Genomic DNA, 18,905 nt, shown 5'->3' with positions numbered 1-18,905 from the left:
GTATGAAAAGAAAAGATTAAAAGAAGCACCACCCACCGTCCACCGACGCTTACCTGGCTTCCATCCATCCATTCATCATGAATAATATTAATAATATTATTATTATTAAACAAACATACCAAACAAACCATCAAATTTATTTTTATCTTTAAAGTAACCTAAAACACACCCAAACCCAATTTTTATTATCATCATCATTTCTTCAATTTCACATTATTAATCATATTCATTCATTCATTCATTCATACCCGCCAGATCGTGACATCATTAATCATTTATAATGCGATAGTGACGTGTCTTCTGTTCATCCTTCACATCTCCTTCTATTAAATAATAAATAATAAATAACAATATTCATTTCAGAATTTCTGACCCAGATGCTGCTGCTGCTCATGTAGAATATTGGTGAGCTTGTCTCTGTTGCCATTATGGAAGCTTCAAAAACCTCCTCTGTAAGTTTTATTATTATTATTATTGTTGCACACCAGGTGTTTGATTAAATGCCTCACTGGCTTGCTTTTTCTCTTTTGAGGGTTTTTGTTTACAGTTTGGAATTAATAAGAAAAGGGTTTCTTTAATTTGTGTTTATTTTGATTTATTGAAGGTTAAATGGTGTTTAGATCTGGTTTTTAATGCTGTAATAAAGTCTTAATAATTATTCTTCTATTGGGGCTGATTTATAGCTTATAAACTGGTTTCTTTGACAGATCTAAGTGGTTTAGTTTTTTCATTTATTATTTATTTATTTATTAATTTAATAAATTAAGTTTTGGGGTTATTTGCAGTGAAGCAGGTGTTGTTTAGGATCTAGGTCTACAACTACAAATTATTATTTTTAATTTTATTTATAAAACCAACCAATTAATTTTGCATTTAATTATGATATCTAGTCATTAGATAGCATTCTTTTACAAAAGCTCACGAATTTGTTACAATTACTTGCTTTTGGGTAGAAACTTGTGTAACTTACATAAACTCTGTTAAATTGATATCGATTTGTCGTAAATCGTGTCTTTATGGTGTCTTTACATGAACAAAGCCTTTGGATTTTGTTTTGTTGGTATCTTCTTGGATTAATGAGGTCTCATATATAGTTTAAGAAGCCATCAATATAAAAAATTTAATTAAAAATATTTCAGTTTATTACTTTATTTAATTGGTAAACACAATCTGAATCATATATCTTTGTACAGATTTGCTTTGGTATGGAATCCTTAGGGCTTGAAACTGATATCCCGAGCTCAAAAACATACTGTAACCTAGGATTGAAGCAAACATCTAAGCAAAACCATGGGAATCCTAAAGTTTTATCACTTTTGTCTTCAATTCTTGAGAGGTCGGTCCAAATGAACGAGACGTTACTCGATAAGACACAAACGAAAGATATAATAACGGTTTTTCATGGTTCAAGGGCGCCGGGACTCAGCATTAAAGAGTACATTGATAGAATATTCAAGTACTCGCACTGCAGCCCCTCGTGCTTCGTTGTCGCGCAAGTCTACATGGATCGGTTTATTCAGTGCGGAAATGTTAATTTGACTTCTTTAAGTGTGCATCGGCTTCTCATTACTAGTGTAATGCTTGCTGCCAAGTTCATTGATGATGCGTACGTGTTCTCTTTTGTTTTTATAAGTTATTGTTTTGTAGTTTTATTTTTGGTCGTTTATTTATTGGTCCGTCAAACACCGAGTGGTTTATTATCTAAAATTCCGGCTTCAAACAGCCGAATCGCGTCGAAACACTTAACTTATCCTAGTTGGTTGATATTTTTATGGGCGCAAACGAGCTGAGTTTGGGCTCGGCTCGTGTGGTAACTTTTAAGTGTACTATTTTACAAGTTGAGGAACTTTATTATACAAAATTAGATTTGAGAGACTTTTGTGTTTGCTTTTTGTGAGAAATAAGAAAGTATAGTGGTTTATATGGTATTAAACTATTAATTCTTATCTTTATTGGTTAATTAATTGTATTTTCTTTGAATTGAAGCTGAGCACAATTAGTGACTTTTTCGTGAAAAGTAAGAAAGTACAGTGGTTTTTTAACCCTTGTTTTTTATTAACTAATATATTTATCATTTTAAATGAAGTTTACTTCATTTATATAAAAAATAGGCTCGTTTATTATTGCGAGGGCCTAGCTGAGCTCGGTATATGAAGCTCGGGCTCTTACGAGCTTAATTTTGTGCTGAGCTTGTTTAACATCGGGTCAATTCAAGCTTTTAGCGAGCCAACACGTTACATGTTTGTTCTATTTCTTCTAGTATACGACTGCATATACTGAAATTATACTGAAGTCGCGTCTTTTGTTCTTTGTATTTATTTGCAGATTCTACAACAACGCTTATTATGCAAAAGTGGGAGGAGTAACAACCGCAGAAATGAACAGATTGGAGATGAAATTCCTATTTGGTCTGGACTTTCGGCTCCACGTCAGCGTCAGGACGTTTGGAAGATACTGTTCCCAGTTGGAGAAACAAGTATCATGTGAGCTGCAAATTGAAAGACCGCCACGGTTGATTCACGCCCCGTGTGGACTTAAAAGAATCCTGGTCCAGAAGTGAAGACTCGAGTACGTACACTACAACAGAGATACATATCGTATAGGTAGAGTGTATGTTTGCAAATGTTTTAGTGACTGCTTTTAGTTGTTTGTTTTGATTGTATTAAAGGGTAGGCAGGTCTAGAAATAAGATTCATTTTCACATTGAACTGAAGATTTGTTTTTGTTTTTGTTTTTGTTTTGTTGGAGTGTTCTGTGAGGAATGAAATGTGGAAGATTTTTTTTTGTTGCTTTTAATGGAAGTGACGTGAAAGAGTGAAAGTCGTTTAATGATGAGCATCAAAACCCTGTTTTGACAGAGAGGATAAATCATCGGATCATTGTCGAGTCAAATCGAACCGCTTTACTAATCGAGCCCAAGCACGCCAGCAAGCCTAGCCTATCATTCTACCGCTATATATACTCATATTTACCCAATCTGGGAGGCAGCAACATCCTTTAATGTTTAGCATGCCAGCAGGCCTAACCTATCATTCTACCGCACGACACATGGTGGTTCGTTGTCCTCAACACCATTGAAATCGAATTAATTTAACGAGTTCTATAGCAACAACTCAATTTAGGGTTGAGGCTCCATAGAGGATTCAAAAGATGAAAATCATGATGAGACGAGAAGTATAATATAAGTGACAGTTGATACATTTCATGCATGTCAACATCTAGTAAAAGCATGATTGTAACTTCAAACGACAAACAAACTGCCACTAAGATGCAAAACTTCGGGTCCGTTAAGATCTTAAAGAAAAGGCCAGCTGCCACTTTCTGTACAACATTCATTCTGATTTCTGCTCCTCCTAAGTTGGTTAAAATCAGTTGGATCAAAATGTTAATCTCAGCCGTCTATTGCCTCATGTCACCTTCCACTGCCCTTTCAAGTGTCCTCACAAAGTAATCCCGCATCTCTGGCAATATACGCTTGATCAACTCCCCGTACCTATAATTTGCCATTCATTAATCATCAGATTAATAACAGTTTCGAGTGTTTTTAAATAACTTGCACTACAAGTCATAGTATATTTGTTATAAACATATACCATAATTTTCCATGTAACTTATCAAAATTCTCCAGAACAAACAGAATGCAGGCGTTCCTTAGTGACACAGCATTAAAGGCCTCTGATAAGTCGTACATAAGTGACACATTGTCAACACGTATGTCCTACATGAAAGAAGGTGACTTGATCAACAAACTAATATAAAAAGGTCAAACTATGTATTTTTTTTTTCAAATGTGATGTCTTGCCTGCGCAATGGTGTATTCACAGAGGCGTTTTAGACCCTCGAGAAGATATTGATCTGCAGCTCTAAGAAGATCCTGAGCAATTTCCAGATTCACATCTACGGACCCGGTATATATGTATCTATAGTTTTTAAGGATGTAAAAGATTTAGAAAGAATATAATATATATTTATTGTAATATTATGCTCCTACGGAAAATACATACCTCATCATTAACTCGCAGACATCCCATCTAATATTTGGAATCTCTATATCTTTAGCATCTTTCTCCTACACATTTTCAAAATAGAAAATATAAAATAAAAAAATAATTAGCATTTAGTATTCTAAATAAAACAAAACAAAACAAAACAAAAAACATGTAAGTGCGACTTACCTTGTACCCACCATCAAACATTGCCCGGAAGGCGTCAGAGGAAGCAAGAAGACAAATTCTGTGAGCGTAGAAGCGTTTACCTGAAACCACATTCAAGACTTAAACTTTAAATAAACACTAAATATTACAAGAAATATTAATGTAGCAAAAATTAAATTAAATTAAATTATCACCTTCGATTAGAAAAGTTACATCAGATAGTGTAGGGTTGTTCACATACTGCTCGCCTAAATACACCTGCAGCAAAAAGCGTAATATAATACCGTACAATTGTAAAATCCATTTATATATTATTAAAAAAAAAGAAATTAAGAAAACAAAACCTGAGAAATTGGAGATGGTGGTCCCGCGTCAACAGGAGAAAGTGAGCTAGCTTTTTCAGCCAACTTGCACAACGCAACACAAGTATCACGTTGGTTTTTTATATTGCTTGACTCCAAAAGCTCCAAGAGTATGGATAATCCTGCAAATTTTTATTAATATTTGTAGAAAAGTTTATAGATTTAGTTATGTAATTTACCATTAGCATCGACGAATATTGTTTTCTGGTCATCTGGTGAACAAAGATGAGCAAGACTCAAAGCAACTCGTCTCTGAACGGATCTCTCAGCTATCCGCATTATGTATAATAAAAGACTCAATACCTGTAGAATATAAAATACAAAACTTAGGGTGTTTATGGATAGGATTGACTATTTAGGAATTGGCGGTACGGTATGTTTAAACAGGATAATATTATTACCCGTCCCTGAATCTTCTCCTCTAGCCTTTTCAAAGTCTTGGCCACACAATCCCGAGTTGGCTGCAAAGTCAAATAATTAAATTAAAAACTTGCTCATGTCAAATGAAATTTAAAAAAATTAAGGCATTAGCAAAAGTAGCGCTTACTTGGACAATGAATTCACCATCTTGTAGCTTTTGAACCCCGCCAACTTTTATAAGGTCAGCAACATTATCCTAGAAAAGGATTTCCACAAAATGTTCATTTCATGAAGTATGAATCATGATGCCATGATGGAACTATTGATATTATTCTATCGAGTTATAAAATATTACCTCGTTATCAGCAAGACCGTATAATGCAAATGCAGCGTTGTGCTGCAAGGAACCGTTTCTAGAATCGAGAAGTTTCAACAATGGAGGTATGCCACCGCCATGTGCAATTCCTGCTTGGTTGTGAGTGTCCTGGTGAATGAAAACGATTCAGCCACACATATCATGAAAGTAACTTGACCTTTGATTAATCTTCTAAGCATAGATTTTTATCAAAATATTGGCGATTTATGTTTTGCTTGATATAACGTGTTTCTGATCATGAGAATGCCATGATGGCGTGTGACTAGATTTCTAGAAACAATGATCATAAAAGATTTTCTATAAATTATCCAAACAACTTGATTGTAGCCTTAAAAGGATACCTCTTTTATGGAAGGTTATCTGTTTACTATTAGAAAACGTGTGGATTTATGATTGCCGTTATTAATACTTCAAAAACCCTAAAGTCAACTACAATTGTTTAATATACATGGCAGATGGTTTTGAGTACCTGTGCCAATCTTCCTAAGGCGAAAGCAGACATCTCCCTTAATTGAGCATCTGGTGACTGCAACATCTCAACTAGGGGGATAACAGCACCTCTTTGAACCATGTGAACCTGCAAGAGAATAGTTAGGGATTTTAATACACATCTAAAGACCAAGTATAGAAACAAACATGAATAAATGGATTAATTATTATTTCTATCAACCTTGCAATCTGTATCGGCAGCAGCAAACTGTCCAAGCAACAAAGCAGCTTCACGTTGACTCTCTGAACAACTCGAGCTGGTGATAAAAAGATGGGCACTCAACAATATGCTAAAAATATTATAATATTGAAGCTAACCAACCATAACTTAATCGAGTTAAGAAAATATTATCCTGTATTTGTTTAATTGGAAAGTAAAATATTTAAGTATTCCTCTTTGTGCTAAAGTATCCTTATATGCCTTTTGAAATGCAAATGTGAACTTACTACTTTTTTCAAAATACATCTTTTCATACAAAACATTTCAATGTTAAAATCTAAATAAGGCAGTTTCTTTTAATACTTGAATGTAGATCAAATATCTAGAATTCTAGATCGTTTCAAAAAAAATTATTAAATATCTAGATGATAGATAAAAAAAAGTTTCTAATAGGTACTTTTAGGAGCAGAGAGCAGTTGTAATCTTTAATTCTACCGTCTAAAAGCGCCCACCAAGTTGTCGATTACTCCATAAATAGTATGCATCATTCCAAAATCAGTACAAAACCAGTAAAGTTATTGTTTTAAGTTTATAGCCGGTTAATGCTATTTTTATGATTTCAAAATAAGATATGAAGCAAACCAAAGCTAAAGATGATAATAAAGGAGCATATCATCTTACCTAAGCAACTCAATCACGGGTTGTAACGCCCCAGCAAGAAGAACTTCCTTCTTTATATGAGGAGACGAATGAACGAGATTCCCAATTACACCAACCTGAGGTGTCATTTAGAACTAGCTATAAGTAATGTTATAATAGCCAAAAATAATTGCAAGACTTGATTATCAATAAAAAGATATAAAAAGAACTTACAGCTTCATAGTGTATTGCTGCATCTTCGGACCGAAGCATTAGAATAAGAGTAGGCAAAGCATTGCATTCCACTATCTGCAGACTCTGATGTTAGAAAGCCCGATCACCAAAACACATTCTATTAATCAAGAGAGTTGTCAACCTGAGTTTTGTTTTCATCATTTTTGAAGGCTAGCGTACGGAGGGCCCCTGCAGCAGCTCTCTGTACCTTAGCGTCAATGAATTCAAGCAATTCAACAAGAGGAGGGATTCCACCTTCAACCCTGAACATGAAATTACGATCACAATTGTCAAAAGAAACTGTAATACACAAGTTGTAAACTTGTAATGGTAGATGGTGCAATTAAAGTGACCTAACACGGGTCTTGATGCTGCTATTTTCATGAGCAAGGTTTGTAATTGCATCTGCTGCTCTTCTTATAACACCATTCACTGCCCGAGTGTTCTCACCGTCCCTATGTCTCCTAAGCAAAGTAACAAGATGAGGTAAAGCTCCAGCATCAACAATGAGTTGCTGATGTTCGGGCTGTCAACAATAGAAATCTCTTTAGTAATGGTGTGTAATGATGAAAATACATCGTACTATGGAAAGAGTTCTTTAAAAAATGTTTTAATGGCAAATTAAATCTGCAATTAAGCAAAAAAGGAGTCTCATGTAGATAAATACTTTACTTAGCATCTAATGTTTTCTCAGCTTGGTAGGGTAAAGGATCACCCCCAACACAATAATTAGAATTAGACTAGAAGAAACATTGGAATTATAATAAAACTTGGTGGCCCAAACTACATGAATCAATTGCAAATTGTAATTGGGTGAGAAAAAAGAATTTATAATGACTAATGATCTTCAGGTGGGGTGAGGGAAGCATAAACAATCATGAAAAGTAATTTGATATCCACTACAAGCATGATGCATTAACTTTAGGATATTTTCTCTCAATATTAGTTTCACTTGCAAGCAAGCTAAATCATTATTGGTCGAAAATTAACTTTCTAAAGTAGTAAATAAGTGATCTGCAACTTTGAAAATCAAACATATATAAAGATATGAAAGTTGTAAGATTATAAAGATAATTTTAAAGCTTAAAATGCTAATTTCATACTCCCAATTCACAATTATACTGTGTAAAAGAAAATAGATGTAGAAACGAGTAGGTAGCCTTTTCTGGCAACCCTATTGATCCTATATATGAAACTTATAAAACCGAATAGGACATGCTATAAATTTACATGATTAAGAGGTTACATGTGCACATTGAAGGAAGTAATTTACTAGTCCAGCTAACCATAACTAACACCAGACACGCCACAACAAGAAACAACCAAGCTTTAATGGACAAATACCTTTATAGCAAGAAGTCCAAGGGTAAAAGCACTTCCCTTCTCCACCTCATGCTCACATGCCCTCGGTCCTGCATTCCACTGCGGAGCTTGAAGATGCCGAACAAGCGCCGGAACAGCTCCCGCTTCAACAATCAAATTCACAATATCCTCTGCAATCACACACAAAAATAATTACATCAAACCTCCATCCAACAATAAACCTAAACGAAACTTTACCCGCTCAGAAATTCATCACACTGTTAACTACAAAATCAAAGCAATTCAACAATATAAATCACAAATTTGCCTCTATAATTCATAATCAACAATAAAACCAACAGGAGCTCATTATACAACATAATTGGAACACAATCATCAACTACTCACCCAAAAAATAATCACACCGTCATATAAAAAATCAAATCAACTCTATAATCCATATAACAAATTCACCTCCTATAAAACAAAATCAACAACAAATAATATTGAAAAAAACAGAAAAATTACTCACTGAGAAATCAATCACACCGTCAATTAAAAAAATCAAAGCAATTATGTTGTCCAAATAACAAATTCGCCTCCAATAAAACATAATCAACAATAAATACTACCAAAAATATTCAAAAAACAGAAAACTACATCTCCTGATTCCGAAAATCCTGATCGGTGCACCGAAACAGAGAAACGTAAAAAGACGTTATAGAACATAATTAAGGGGTGTTTGAGATTCCTTATTTTACCTCCTTTAACTTTTCATTAAGTTAATAATAAGTTACAAAAGTGTAACTTATGGAGCTTTTTCTCTCACAACATAAGCAATCCCAAACACCTTATTACTTTTCAAAAAGTTTATAAGTTATAAGTTGGTAAAAATAAGCAATCTCAAACACCCCCTAAGCATAATCATCAACAATCACTCACTCAGATATTAATCACACCGTTAATTACAAAATCAAAGCAATTCAATAATCCAAATAACATATTAGCCTCCTACAAATAGTACCAAAAACAGGAAAATCACGTCTTGTAACTCGAAAAAACCTAATCCGTAAAATTACAAAAAACGACGAAAGAAAGAAATTAAGCGTAGGTAGATTCATACCGGAACTCGTTATAGAAGATAATTAAGCATAATCATCAACAATCACTCACTAACAAATCAATCACACCGACAATCCAAATATCAAATTCGCTTCATATAAAACATAATCAACAACAAAAAATACCTAATCGGTGTACGGAAACGGAGAATCGTAAAATCGAAGGAAATTGATACCGTTCTTGGCTAGCTCGGAGAGGATATGAATGGAGCGTTTGACTAAGGCACGATCTGGCTCAGCGGAGGAGAGCGTGGAGTCTAGGATTTGGACCTGAAGGCGGACTTGAGAGAGTAGATCTTGTGGAGCGGAGGATGATGATGATGATGATGATGATGATGAATTCGTCCTCTAGCTTCCTCTTCAAGCTTCGTCTCACGGAGTTTGTAGGTTGTTCATGGCGTTGTTGTTTGTTATGCTTCTCCATGAGAAATGAAATGATGATTAGGAGGAGAGGTGTATGGAAACGGAATATTGGGTTATATTTACATAGTGGGGATGGTTTTGTCCGTTTTTTAAACAGAGACGGGCTGGGCTGGTGGGTGGTTTGTATTTAAATCGGGTCCTTTTTTGTGAATTTAAAGTTTTGTATTGTAGGGCAAAACGGATACTGCCAGTCTAGTACTTACATTTGTATTGTACCGAGTCGGTGTTAAGTTTTGAGTTTTCGGTGGTACTGTGATAGTAAGATATCGGTATGGAACCGGTATTTTCTAAATTTTGGATGAAATACCGGTACCGAACAGAACATTTCAGTACCGGTACCGACTCAGGGCCGGCCTTTAGGGAGGGCGGGGTGGTCGACGGAAACCGGCCCGACACCCCGTTAGGCCCGAATTTTTTAAAAAAAAATTATATGTATTTTAATGAATAACAAGATGTATATTTAATGTCTAAACCAAATTACATAAAAACTAGTTTGGCTTAGTGGCAAAGAGGTATTACTCTCAACCAAAAGGTTGTGGGTTCTAGTCCCATTTGGAACATGTTTATGCATATTTTTATATATTTTTTTTTACATAACTCAAATCATAACCAAGTATGTCTATTTAAAAATTTAACTGTTTAAAGATAACAAAATACTCATTTTACTTGAGGCACAAAAAAATTTTCGCCTTCGGCCCAAAAATATTTTTGGCTTCTCGGAGCCGGGCCTGGGTACCGTTTCAAATTTTAGGATTGGTATTTTCGGGATAAGTAACGGTACCGTCCCGAATTCATCCCTATGTGATTGGATGCGGACTGTGTGTACTGATTTTGACGTTCATATCTGACTTACCCAGAAATATTATAAAGAACGAAAACCTCCGAGTTTCAAATTTGAGACCATAAAATTTCAAGTCTTAGCCATCACCTTCTCATGTTATTGTACAAGAATATCAAGTACACATGAAAACTTCATTTTTTAAAAATTCTTTTTAGTTTTTGAACTTTTAGAGTTTGATTAGAGACTCGTTAGAATATAAAATTTGATCTTTTTTAATAAGTTACAAATTTTTCGTTTGAGTAAAATGACGAACCAGGCTGAAAATTTTGACATTGGGTTGTAAGATACTCGATAACCGAAAAATAGAGACACGATAGGAAACAAATCAAGCATGATATCCAGTAGCCCGCTTATTAAATGTGTATGTGTTGATTTGAAGGAGAGAACATATTTAGTTAGATGTATCGTGTTCGGGTTTGATATGCGGCACAACCCGTTTAGCGAAAAAGAACATGTTAAGCATGGCGTGGACACTAGTTTTGCATAGACAATCTTTGATAAAAGTATGTTTAGACTTTAGACTAGTTCATTTGTTGGCATATAGTCTGTCTTAATAATGTGTGCTCCACGTTATAGTGGTGAGGGCCTGAGAATAATTTCATGAAGGGTATGATCATGTGAATTTAGTGAATATATAGTCACCTGATCTGATCCATTATTTGTGGATTTGGATGAATCAGATGATGAAATAAGATATATGGATATATAGAGGGTTAAAGGATCACAAAGATGGAGATCTGTCATCTATGAACTTCCCATTACTAGCTGAAATGTCCTTTTCAACACACACACATAAATATATATACACACAAGATCAAATAAGAAGTGAATAATATACACACTAGATCATATAAGGAGTGAAAGGATATTTTAATCAACTTGTTGGTGCACGTTTATTGGGTAGTGATTAATTTTGAAAAAAATATATATATATGTGTTTATGTGTTATATTTCTTTACTTGAATGAGTTATATTTTGTATAAGTTTGCATGAATTTTGAGGTAATATATGTGCTTTTAACAATCAATACGATTACTTTGTGTCTTATTTAAGGTTGTCTGATCATATGATTTTTTATTATATATGAATAAACGTGGTTTTATATTTAGTCTAACATAGTTGTCACAAATTACTTGACCTTCAACAACAACATATAGTCTAAGTGGGATTTGGACCAACCTCCAAATCTCAGTGTTTACCCTTTTAAATCTTGAGTGAACAAGCAAGCAGGCTTCATTACTTATCTCTATCCTAACTGGAGCTCATAAGCTATAGATCTTTGATGACAAGTGTTGTCACAACAAAGATAAGACCAATGATAGTGAATGGACTGGTTAGGCTAAAAGGCTTCAAGGGTTCAGGTTAGCCTAATGCAGGTCGTGGTGTCCCTCTACGTTTGCAAAACGTAGAAGGAGGTTCACTAGTTTGTTGTTTGTTGTTATAGCTCACCGAAGATCAAGAACCGTGATGTTTGGAATCGGTTTTAGGATGATGTTCTTGGTGAAGCTATGGAGTAGTTGAAGTGAGAAAGAAATAAGCTAAGAGCATATCTCTCAAGGAAGAAGAGAAGATTAGGGAGATGGTGTTATCTGCCCAGATCTTGGTGTGTCCTTGTTTATGGCTAAGTTCTTCTTATATAGAAGAAGAGACCAAGCCTTTCATCCAGTGTACAAACTATGTTACCTCCAGTCTGCATAGAGAGTTGACCTTTATGGGCGGGAAGCTTTGGTCCATAATTAAAATAATAATACTTTATCTGAGCATGTCCTTTGCTCAGAGGGGACAAGGATGTGAACAGTGATGTGACATCGTACTGTAGCACGTGGGTACTTGTTTACATAAGTTTGGGCGGGAAATGAAGCCTTTAACCTTTTAACCTTTTTAGCGTTAATGTGTTTCAGCCATTTTATTATTTTCTTGGGCTACCCCCGTCATCAACAACTAATGCAAGGTGTCATACTTCAACTTGTGTTCACAACATGCTAAAATATCCATATCATATCAATTTAATTATTATAAAGGTTCATTAGTTTGTAAGCCTCGAATATGATCCAAGGATAACTATTTTGAGGCATAATATAATATCAAACATGTTGTAAAGTTTTAAAACAAAATCTGTTATAACACTTTAAAACTTGCATAAAAACTAAAAACAAAATTAATATATAAATAATAATAATAATAATAATAATAGTAATGAACTATTGGTATTAACAAGTAAATAATACATCTGCAAATACTAGTATCCGTGGCAGAAATGATAAGAAATAAGATGATCACGAAAAACCTTGAAAGAGGTCTCAGATTTTTAAACATAGTAGGTGGATATAGAAACGAAGTCTCAAAATTTTCAATTTGCAAAATGTATAGCGGAAGCATCATATATAGAAACTACTAACATCTACAAATAAAAGACTCAATCAAGTGGTGGAGAAGTGTAACTTTGATCTTGAGATTCTTGAGTACCTTAACTGCCAACTTGTAATCCTTTACCTGAAAATATTCATCCAAAAACATATTAGCATAACACCATAACTACACAAGCTAAAGGAGCTCATAGACTTAGATATATGTTTTCATACTTAAAACACCATGTTTGAGGTGACTTAAAATCAATCCAGCATTGAAACTAGCATTAGAGCTAGTCGAATTTCCAATAATATAATTTTGACCCGTTACGGACTGTTAATAATATTTATTATGTATTTTTTTTGTTCAAATTAATCATTCATTAATCCAATTCCAATAGAGAGGTGGATAAGCGGGCAATAAGCTGCGCCCCCGGCCCCTTATGAAACTAGTTGAACTTCTAAGATATGGATAAAGTAATACATAAGTAGGCCAGATAATTTTTTAAAACATACCTTATAAGTATATATTAAAAAGAGAGTCTAAAAATCGGTGTAAAACTATTTACATATTGTATCCCACAAGTTTCAATTAGTTAAAAAATTAACCTCACACACTTTTCATATTGTAACCCTCAAATTCGATTAATTACGCAATTAACCCCATAACTTTTTAATATGTTAACCCTCAAGTTTCATTAAGTTAGAAAAACAACCCCACAAGTTTTTAATATGGTATGAACAAACACCGTAACGAACCGACACGATACTGACCAAGTTCCCGCCACGTCCCCGTGGAGGTTTAAAGCAACTAGTTAACCTTAAAATGGATATATAAAGCATTTAAGTCACCTGGATCACTTGAAATTTCTAGTTCCTGGATTCTTGTACGCTCCTTGTCGACTTCCTAAAAGTCAAACATTCATTAGTGTGCATCTTGTGTACAAATGGATACTTATTAACCACTTGGTTAATTTCACTACTCTAACATCCATACACACTTCAAATATGTTAGTGAAGTATTGGGATTTAAGCTTAATGTTCTCCAAACACTTTTCACAATCCAGAAGACAATATAGCTCTCAAATTCTACCCACATTTCAGATTCATTTTAAATACATACTCTGTAAAAAATCATCCTTAGGCATAACATATGAACAAGAAGCATATTCATGATATTCAGAAATTAATTCATACTTGCCGAAAGCAATTTTTTACCTCACTCGAAGGTTAATTCAATCTTACTTCAACCACCATGTTAATACATACATCCTCCTAAGTTGTGTTATTCAAAGATTTAGATTATTAATCTAACATTAACGTTTTTGTAATCATGGTTAACTTTAAATGGACAAGAAATTATATGCATTCTAGTAAAATACATGTTTTGACGTGTTACCCGATCCATTCGATCCCCCATCTTGACATCTCTAATATAAAGGTATGTAATCTTATTACCTGTTCATGAATCTTCTCCTCGAGCCTTTTCAAAATGTTGGCCGCCATATATCGAGTTGCCTGCAAAATCAAGCATTCAAATTACAAACTTAAACATGTCAAATGAAACTACAAAAACAAAATAAGGCGTTAGCAAACGTAGGAGTGTAGACTACTTGCAAAATGAATACACCATCTTGCTGCTTTTGTACACCACCAAACCTTATAAGATCAGCAGCATTATCCTAGAAAAGGATTTCCATAAAATGTTATTTCATAAAGTATGAATCATGATGGCACATTGGCATTACTAATATTATTCTAAGAAGTTGTGACCTTACCTCATTATCAGCGAGACCGTATAATGCGAACGCAGCACAGTGTTGCAGGTTAACATTTGTGGAATCAAGAAGTTTCAACAATGGTGGTATACCACCACCATGTCCAATAACAGCTTGGTTGTGAGTATGCTGTTGAATACACAAGCCATCTAATATTTTACTTTTGATCAACTTACAAACATGGTTTTTTTATTAAAATACTGGCAATTGATGTTCTGCTGAACATATATATAGAACTTTTCTACATATAATCCAAACAGAAAAACTATATCCTTAACACGTCAATTTAAGAATATGAAATAATAGACAATTTGAGTACCGTAGCCAATCTTCCCAAGGTGAACGCTGACATTTCCCTTAATTGAGCATCTGGTGACTGCAACATCTCAATTAGCGGACCAACAGCACCCCTTTGAACTATATGAACCTGTAAAAATAATTATTAGGGTTGGTAATAACAAAATACAGAAACGAATATAAAGTAATTATCATTTCTATCAACCTTGCAATCTGTATCGGTAGCAGCAAACTGTCCAAGCAATAAAGCAGCTTCACGTTGGCTCTGTGAACAGGTTGAGCTGTTAAAAATACGAGAATTTTAGAATGCTTAAAAAGTATAAAATTTAATCAAGCAAAGAAAGTTTTTTCATGGGTTCATTTAAATGCACTATAAAATATTCAAGTACCTAATACTTCAAAATTTACTACTTTAGCTGATCCAATTAAATTAAGAAGCAAACAGTTTCATATATAACAGTTTAATGTTTTAATCTAAATAAACCGCTTTCATTTAATGATTGAACAAAGATCAAATGCAAGCCGAGTTATTGTTTACTGCATATATAGTTTGCATTATTCCAACAATCCAAGAAAAAACCGGTAAAGTTCCTTGATTTGAGTAATTGAGTTTATAGTTGATTACTGTCATTTTTTATAGTTTGAATATAATATGAAGCAAACAAAATATCATATACCTAAGCAACTCAATTACGGGTTGTAACGCTCCAGCAAGAAGAACTTCCTTCTTTATGTTTGGAGACGAGTGAACAAGATTCCCAATTAAACCAACCTGAGATATCATTTAAATAGCTATAAGTTATAACCAATCTTATAACTGAAGATAACAGTGAGAATATATCACTCATGAAATAAGAACTTACTGCTTCATAGTGTATCGCAGCATCGTCAGACCGTAGCATTAATACAAGAGTAGGCAAAGCATTACAGCCCACTATCTGCAGATTTTAAGAGAACTTTAAAGTTAAAAAAACATAGCCACTAATCCCCAAAAACACGTTCTGTTAACCTGAGTTTTGTTTTCTTCATTTTTGAAAGCTAGTGTCCGCAGGGCCCCTGTAGCAGCTCTCTGCACCTTAGCATCAACAAGTTCAAGCAATTCAACAAGAGGAGGGATTCCGCCTTCAACCCTGAACATGAAAATGTGATCTCCGTTGTCAAACAAACTGAAATAAAAAGTTGTAAACTTGTAATGGTGGATGGTGAAATTAAGGTGACCTGACACGGGTCTTGATGCTGCCATTCTCATGAGCAAGGTTTGTGATTGCATCTGCTGCTCTTCTTATTACACCGTTGAGTGCTCGAGTATTCTCGCCATCTTTGTGTATCTTAAGCAGAGCAACAAGATGAGGTAAAGCTCCAGCATCAACAATGAGTTGTTGATGCTCAGGCTGTCAACAAAAGTGTAAAAGTAATAAACTACATCTTAACACAGTTGAATCCTAATATACTAACAATCTGATATATATATATATATATATACTTAACAAGAGGAGTCACCAATAGTATCTCTTTAGTAATGATGTGTAATGATTATTACAATTTTGAAGCATTAACTTTAGAATATTTTCTCTCAATATTAGTTTCACTTACTAGCAAGCTAAACCGTTACTGGTTGGAAATTAACTTGTAGTAGTAAATAAGAGATCTTCAAATTATGAAATCATAACTATATGAAGATATGTATGCTGTGATATTATAATGACAGTATAAGAGCTTAAAATGGCGATTTCATACTCCCAATACACAATTATACTGTGAAGCAGGTAGTCTTTTCTAGCAACTTCAATGCTTTGATATATAAACTTACAGAACTAAGCAGGACACGGTATGAAACCACACAATTAAAGTACCTTTATAGCAAGAAGTGAAAGGGTAGAAGCACTTATCTTCTCCACCTCATGCTCATACGGCCTTGGTTCTGCAACTTCTTTCCACTGTGGAGCTTGTAGATGTCGAACAAGCGCTGGAACGGCCCCGGAATCAACAATATAATCCACATTTTTCTCTGCAATCATACAAAATAATGATATCGAAACTCCAGCCACAAGGCTAGTAAATGAACCGAACTAACACAAATCAATTAATCAAACTTATTTTCTTGTTCATGTTCATTAAGAAAATGAACGTGTTCGTTTATGTTCATCCGTTAATATTCTAAACGAACGGCTCACAAAAAATACACAAACATAAATGAACATAATCAAACACAAACGAACATAAACAAATATCTACTAAAAGTACACGTATCATGATCATTAAATGCAACATTTAAAAAGTAAACAAAGATATATACTAAAGGTTTTGAAATATGAAATTCAAATTCATTTTAAATTATAAAAAAAAGTTTGAATTAATATTTAAAGGAACATAACTAGGGCTATAAACAAACCAAACAAACACGAACAAGGTCTTGTTCGTGTTCGTTTGTTAAGGAATATAAGTGTTCAAGAACTGTCCATGGACACTTACAGAACGAGATTTTTTGTTCGTGTTTGTTTGTTATAAGGAAATAAATGTGTTCATGTTTATAAACACTTACCAAATACCTTGATTAAAGAAATGGACATGTTCGTGTTTGTTCACTAATTTTAGGTAGCAAATGCAAACACACAAACAAGCGTTCATAAACACAAATGAACAGAAACAAGTGTTCGTGAACATAACAAACACAAACAAAAATATACAGCATATGAACACTTATTAAATATTAAAATATAATATAAAAATTAAAAACCCTAACGAATTATCGAACACATTACGGAACGTTCATGAAAATAAATGAACGAAAGCGGCCTATGTTCATGTTCGCTCATTTAACTAAACAAAGGAATATTTTTGTCCGTGTTCGTTCATTTATTATATTTATTATATGAACTTCTGCTTCCTTTACAGCCCTAAACTTAATGAATGAACATACAAAAATGAAATGATCGGACATAAATGAACGCAAATGAACGAACATAAACCGAAGTGTTACGGAAAACGTGAAGGGAGAAATAAAACGTAGATTGATACCGCTTTCGGCGAGTTCCTTGAGGAAATAGATAGAACGCTTGACTAACGCACGATCAGCTTCAAGCGATGAAAACGTGGAGTTGAGGATTTGAACTTGAGCGTGAACTTCAGAGAGTAACATCATCTTTTGATTTGTGATGATGAGTTCTTCTTCGTCCTCGAGCTTCCTCTTCAAGCTTTCGTTCATAGGTTGTTCATGGCGGTTATGGTTATGGTTCTCCATGACTTTTGGAGGTTGACTTGTCTATAGATGCGTTGAATTTCGAATACAAGAATTTGGTGTTTGAATAAATTAGGTGATTATACTTATACCAGCAGCTTTGACGTTTTTAATTGCCGTCCAGGGTGTCATGTGTGTGTAGTTGTAACTACAGATGGGCGTATAAATCGGTTAACCGAATCAATCCGAAAACTGAACCATAAACGAATCAGTTTGAACCTGATTTTGCAAAAACCGGATTTTAGTAGTTGTAAATCCCCGTGTTAGAACCAGTTTAAAGTTTTTTACAAGTAACCGGCTTGGTAAAAACCGGTTTGCCTATGTATTAAGGACTGAGTTATTTATCTACAATATATCTAATTAATATCTATGATTAATCTCAACAGACTCCATTTAAGACTCAACAGTTGCCTTAAATATTCAGTAAATTAAGGCTCATCATTCCTTAAACATTCATTTATTTGTGGTAAATTGAACTCAATTTAAACATTCAAAATTGAAACGATGGACATTAATGGAAACCAGTTACCACATTTAATACAGATTGAAAGATTTAGTTGTGCACCAAAAATAGTCAACTTACAAATGCGAGGCCTGCGTTTTTATAATTCAAATCTGCAAACCTGTTTCAACCCGGTTCAAGAAAAACCAGTTTGGAACCGACCCCAACCGGTTACATCAGTTTATAGTCCAATGCTTCTAACCGGTTCGGGTTCAAACCGGTTTTGACTGCTTTGACCGAAAACCGGTTCGGTTTAACACAAAACCGGTTTATGTTAATAA

At 34.2% G+C, this 18,905-nt stretch overlaps 2 protein-coding genes and 1 pseudogene across 3 annotated transcripts; 1 reads left to right on the top strand and 2 right to left on the bottom strand.

The window, feature by feature from the left end:
• The first annotated feature begins 260 nt into the window (after positions 1-260).
• Positions 261-2,826, top strand: LOC143636259 (cyclin-P3-1-like). Its single transcript, XM_077103904.1, has 3 exons — positions 261-452; positions 1,194-1,606; positions 2,326-2,826. The coding sequence occupies exons 1-3, from the start codon at positions 429-431 to the stop codon at positions 2,558-2,560; spliced, it is 672 nt and encodes a 223-aa protein (XP_076960019.1). The 5' UTR covers positions 261-428; the 3' UTR covers positions 2,561-2,826.
• A 314-nt stretch (positions 2,827-3,140) lies between these two features.
• LOC143636258 (ARM REPEAT PROTEIN INTERACTING WITH ABF2-like) lies at positions 3,141-9,621 on the bottom strand (annotated as a pseudogene). The gene is made up of 19 exons (XR_013154206.1): positions 9,374-9,621; positions 8,119-8,267; positions 7,128-7,300; positions 6,917-7,037; positions 6,775-6,849; positions 6,583-6,677; positions 5,923-5,998; positions 5,722-5,829; positions 5,232-5,360; positions 5,064-5,132; positions 4,918-4,977; positions 4,696-4,819; positions 4,499-4,638; positions 4,349-4,412; positions 4,176-4,255; positions 4,005-4,069; positions 3,803-3,920; positions 3,594-3,718; positions 3,141-3,493 (listed from the first exon to the last, which is right to left on the bottom strand). The product of XR_013154206.1 is annotated as an ARM REPEAT PROTEIN INTERACTING WITH ABF2-like (transcript).
• A 4,583-nt stretch (positions 9,622-14,204) lies between these two features.
• Positions 14,205-18,125, bottom strand: LOC143636219 (uncharacterized). Its single transcript, XM_077103870.1, has 11 exons — positions 17,903-18,125; positions 16,738-16,892; positions 16,103-16,275; positions 15,894-16,014; positions 15,748-15,822; positions 15,562-15,656; positions 15,090-15,165; positions 14,907-15,014; positions 14,588-14,716; positions 14,423-14,491; positions 14,205-14,327 (listed from the first exon to the last, which is right to left on the bottom strand). Exons 1-11 carry the CDS (start codon positions 18,123-18,125, stop codon positions 14,205-14,207), a joined length of 1,347 nt encoding a protein of 448 aa, XP_076959985.1.
• Positions 18,126-18,905: the final 780 nt, after the last annotated feature.

Source organism: Bidens hawaiensis, unplaced genomic scaffold, assembly GCF_021521415.1.
Source record: "Bidens hawaiensis isolate Kalapana, Puna unplaced genomic scaffold, B.hawaiensis_p1.1 tig00007840_1, whole genome shotgun sequence".
Classification (NCBI taxonomy): Eukaryota; Viridiplantae; Streptophyta; class Magnoliopsida; order Asterales; family Asteraceae; genus Bidens; species Bidens hawaiensis.
This window is presented reverse-complemented; position numbering and strand designations above follow the sequence as displayed.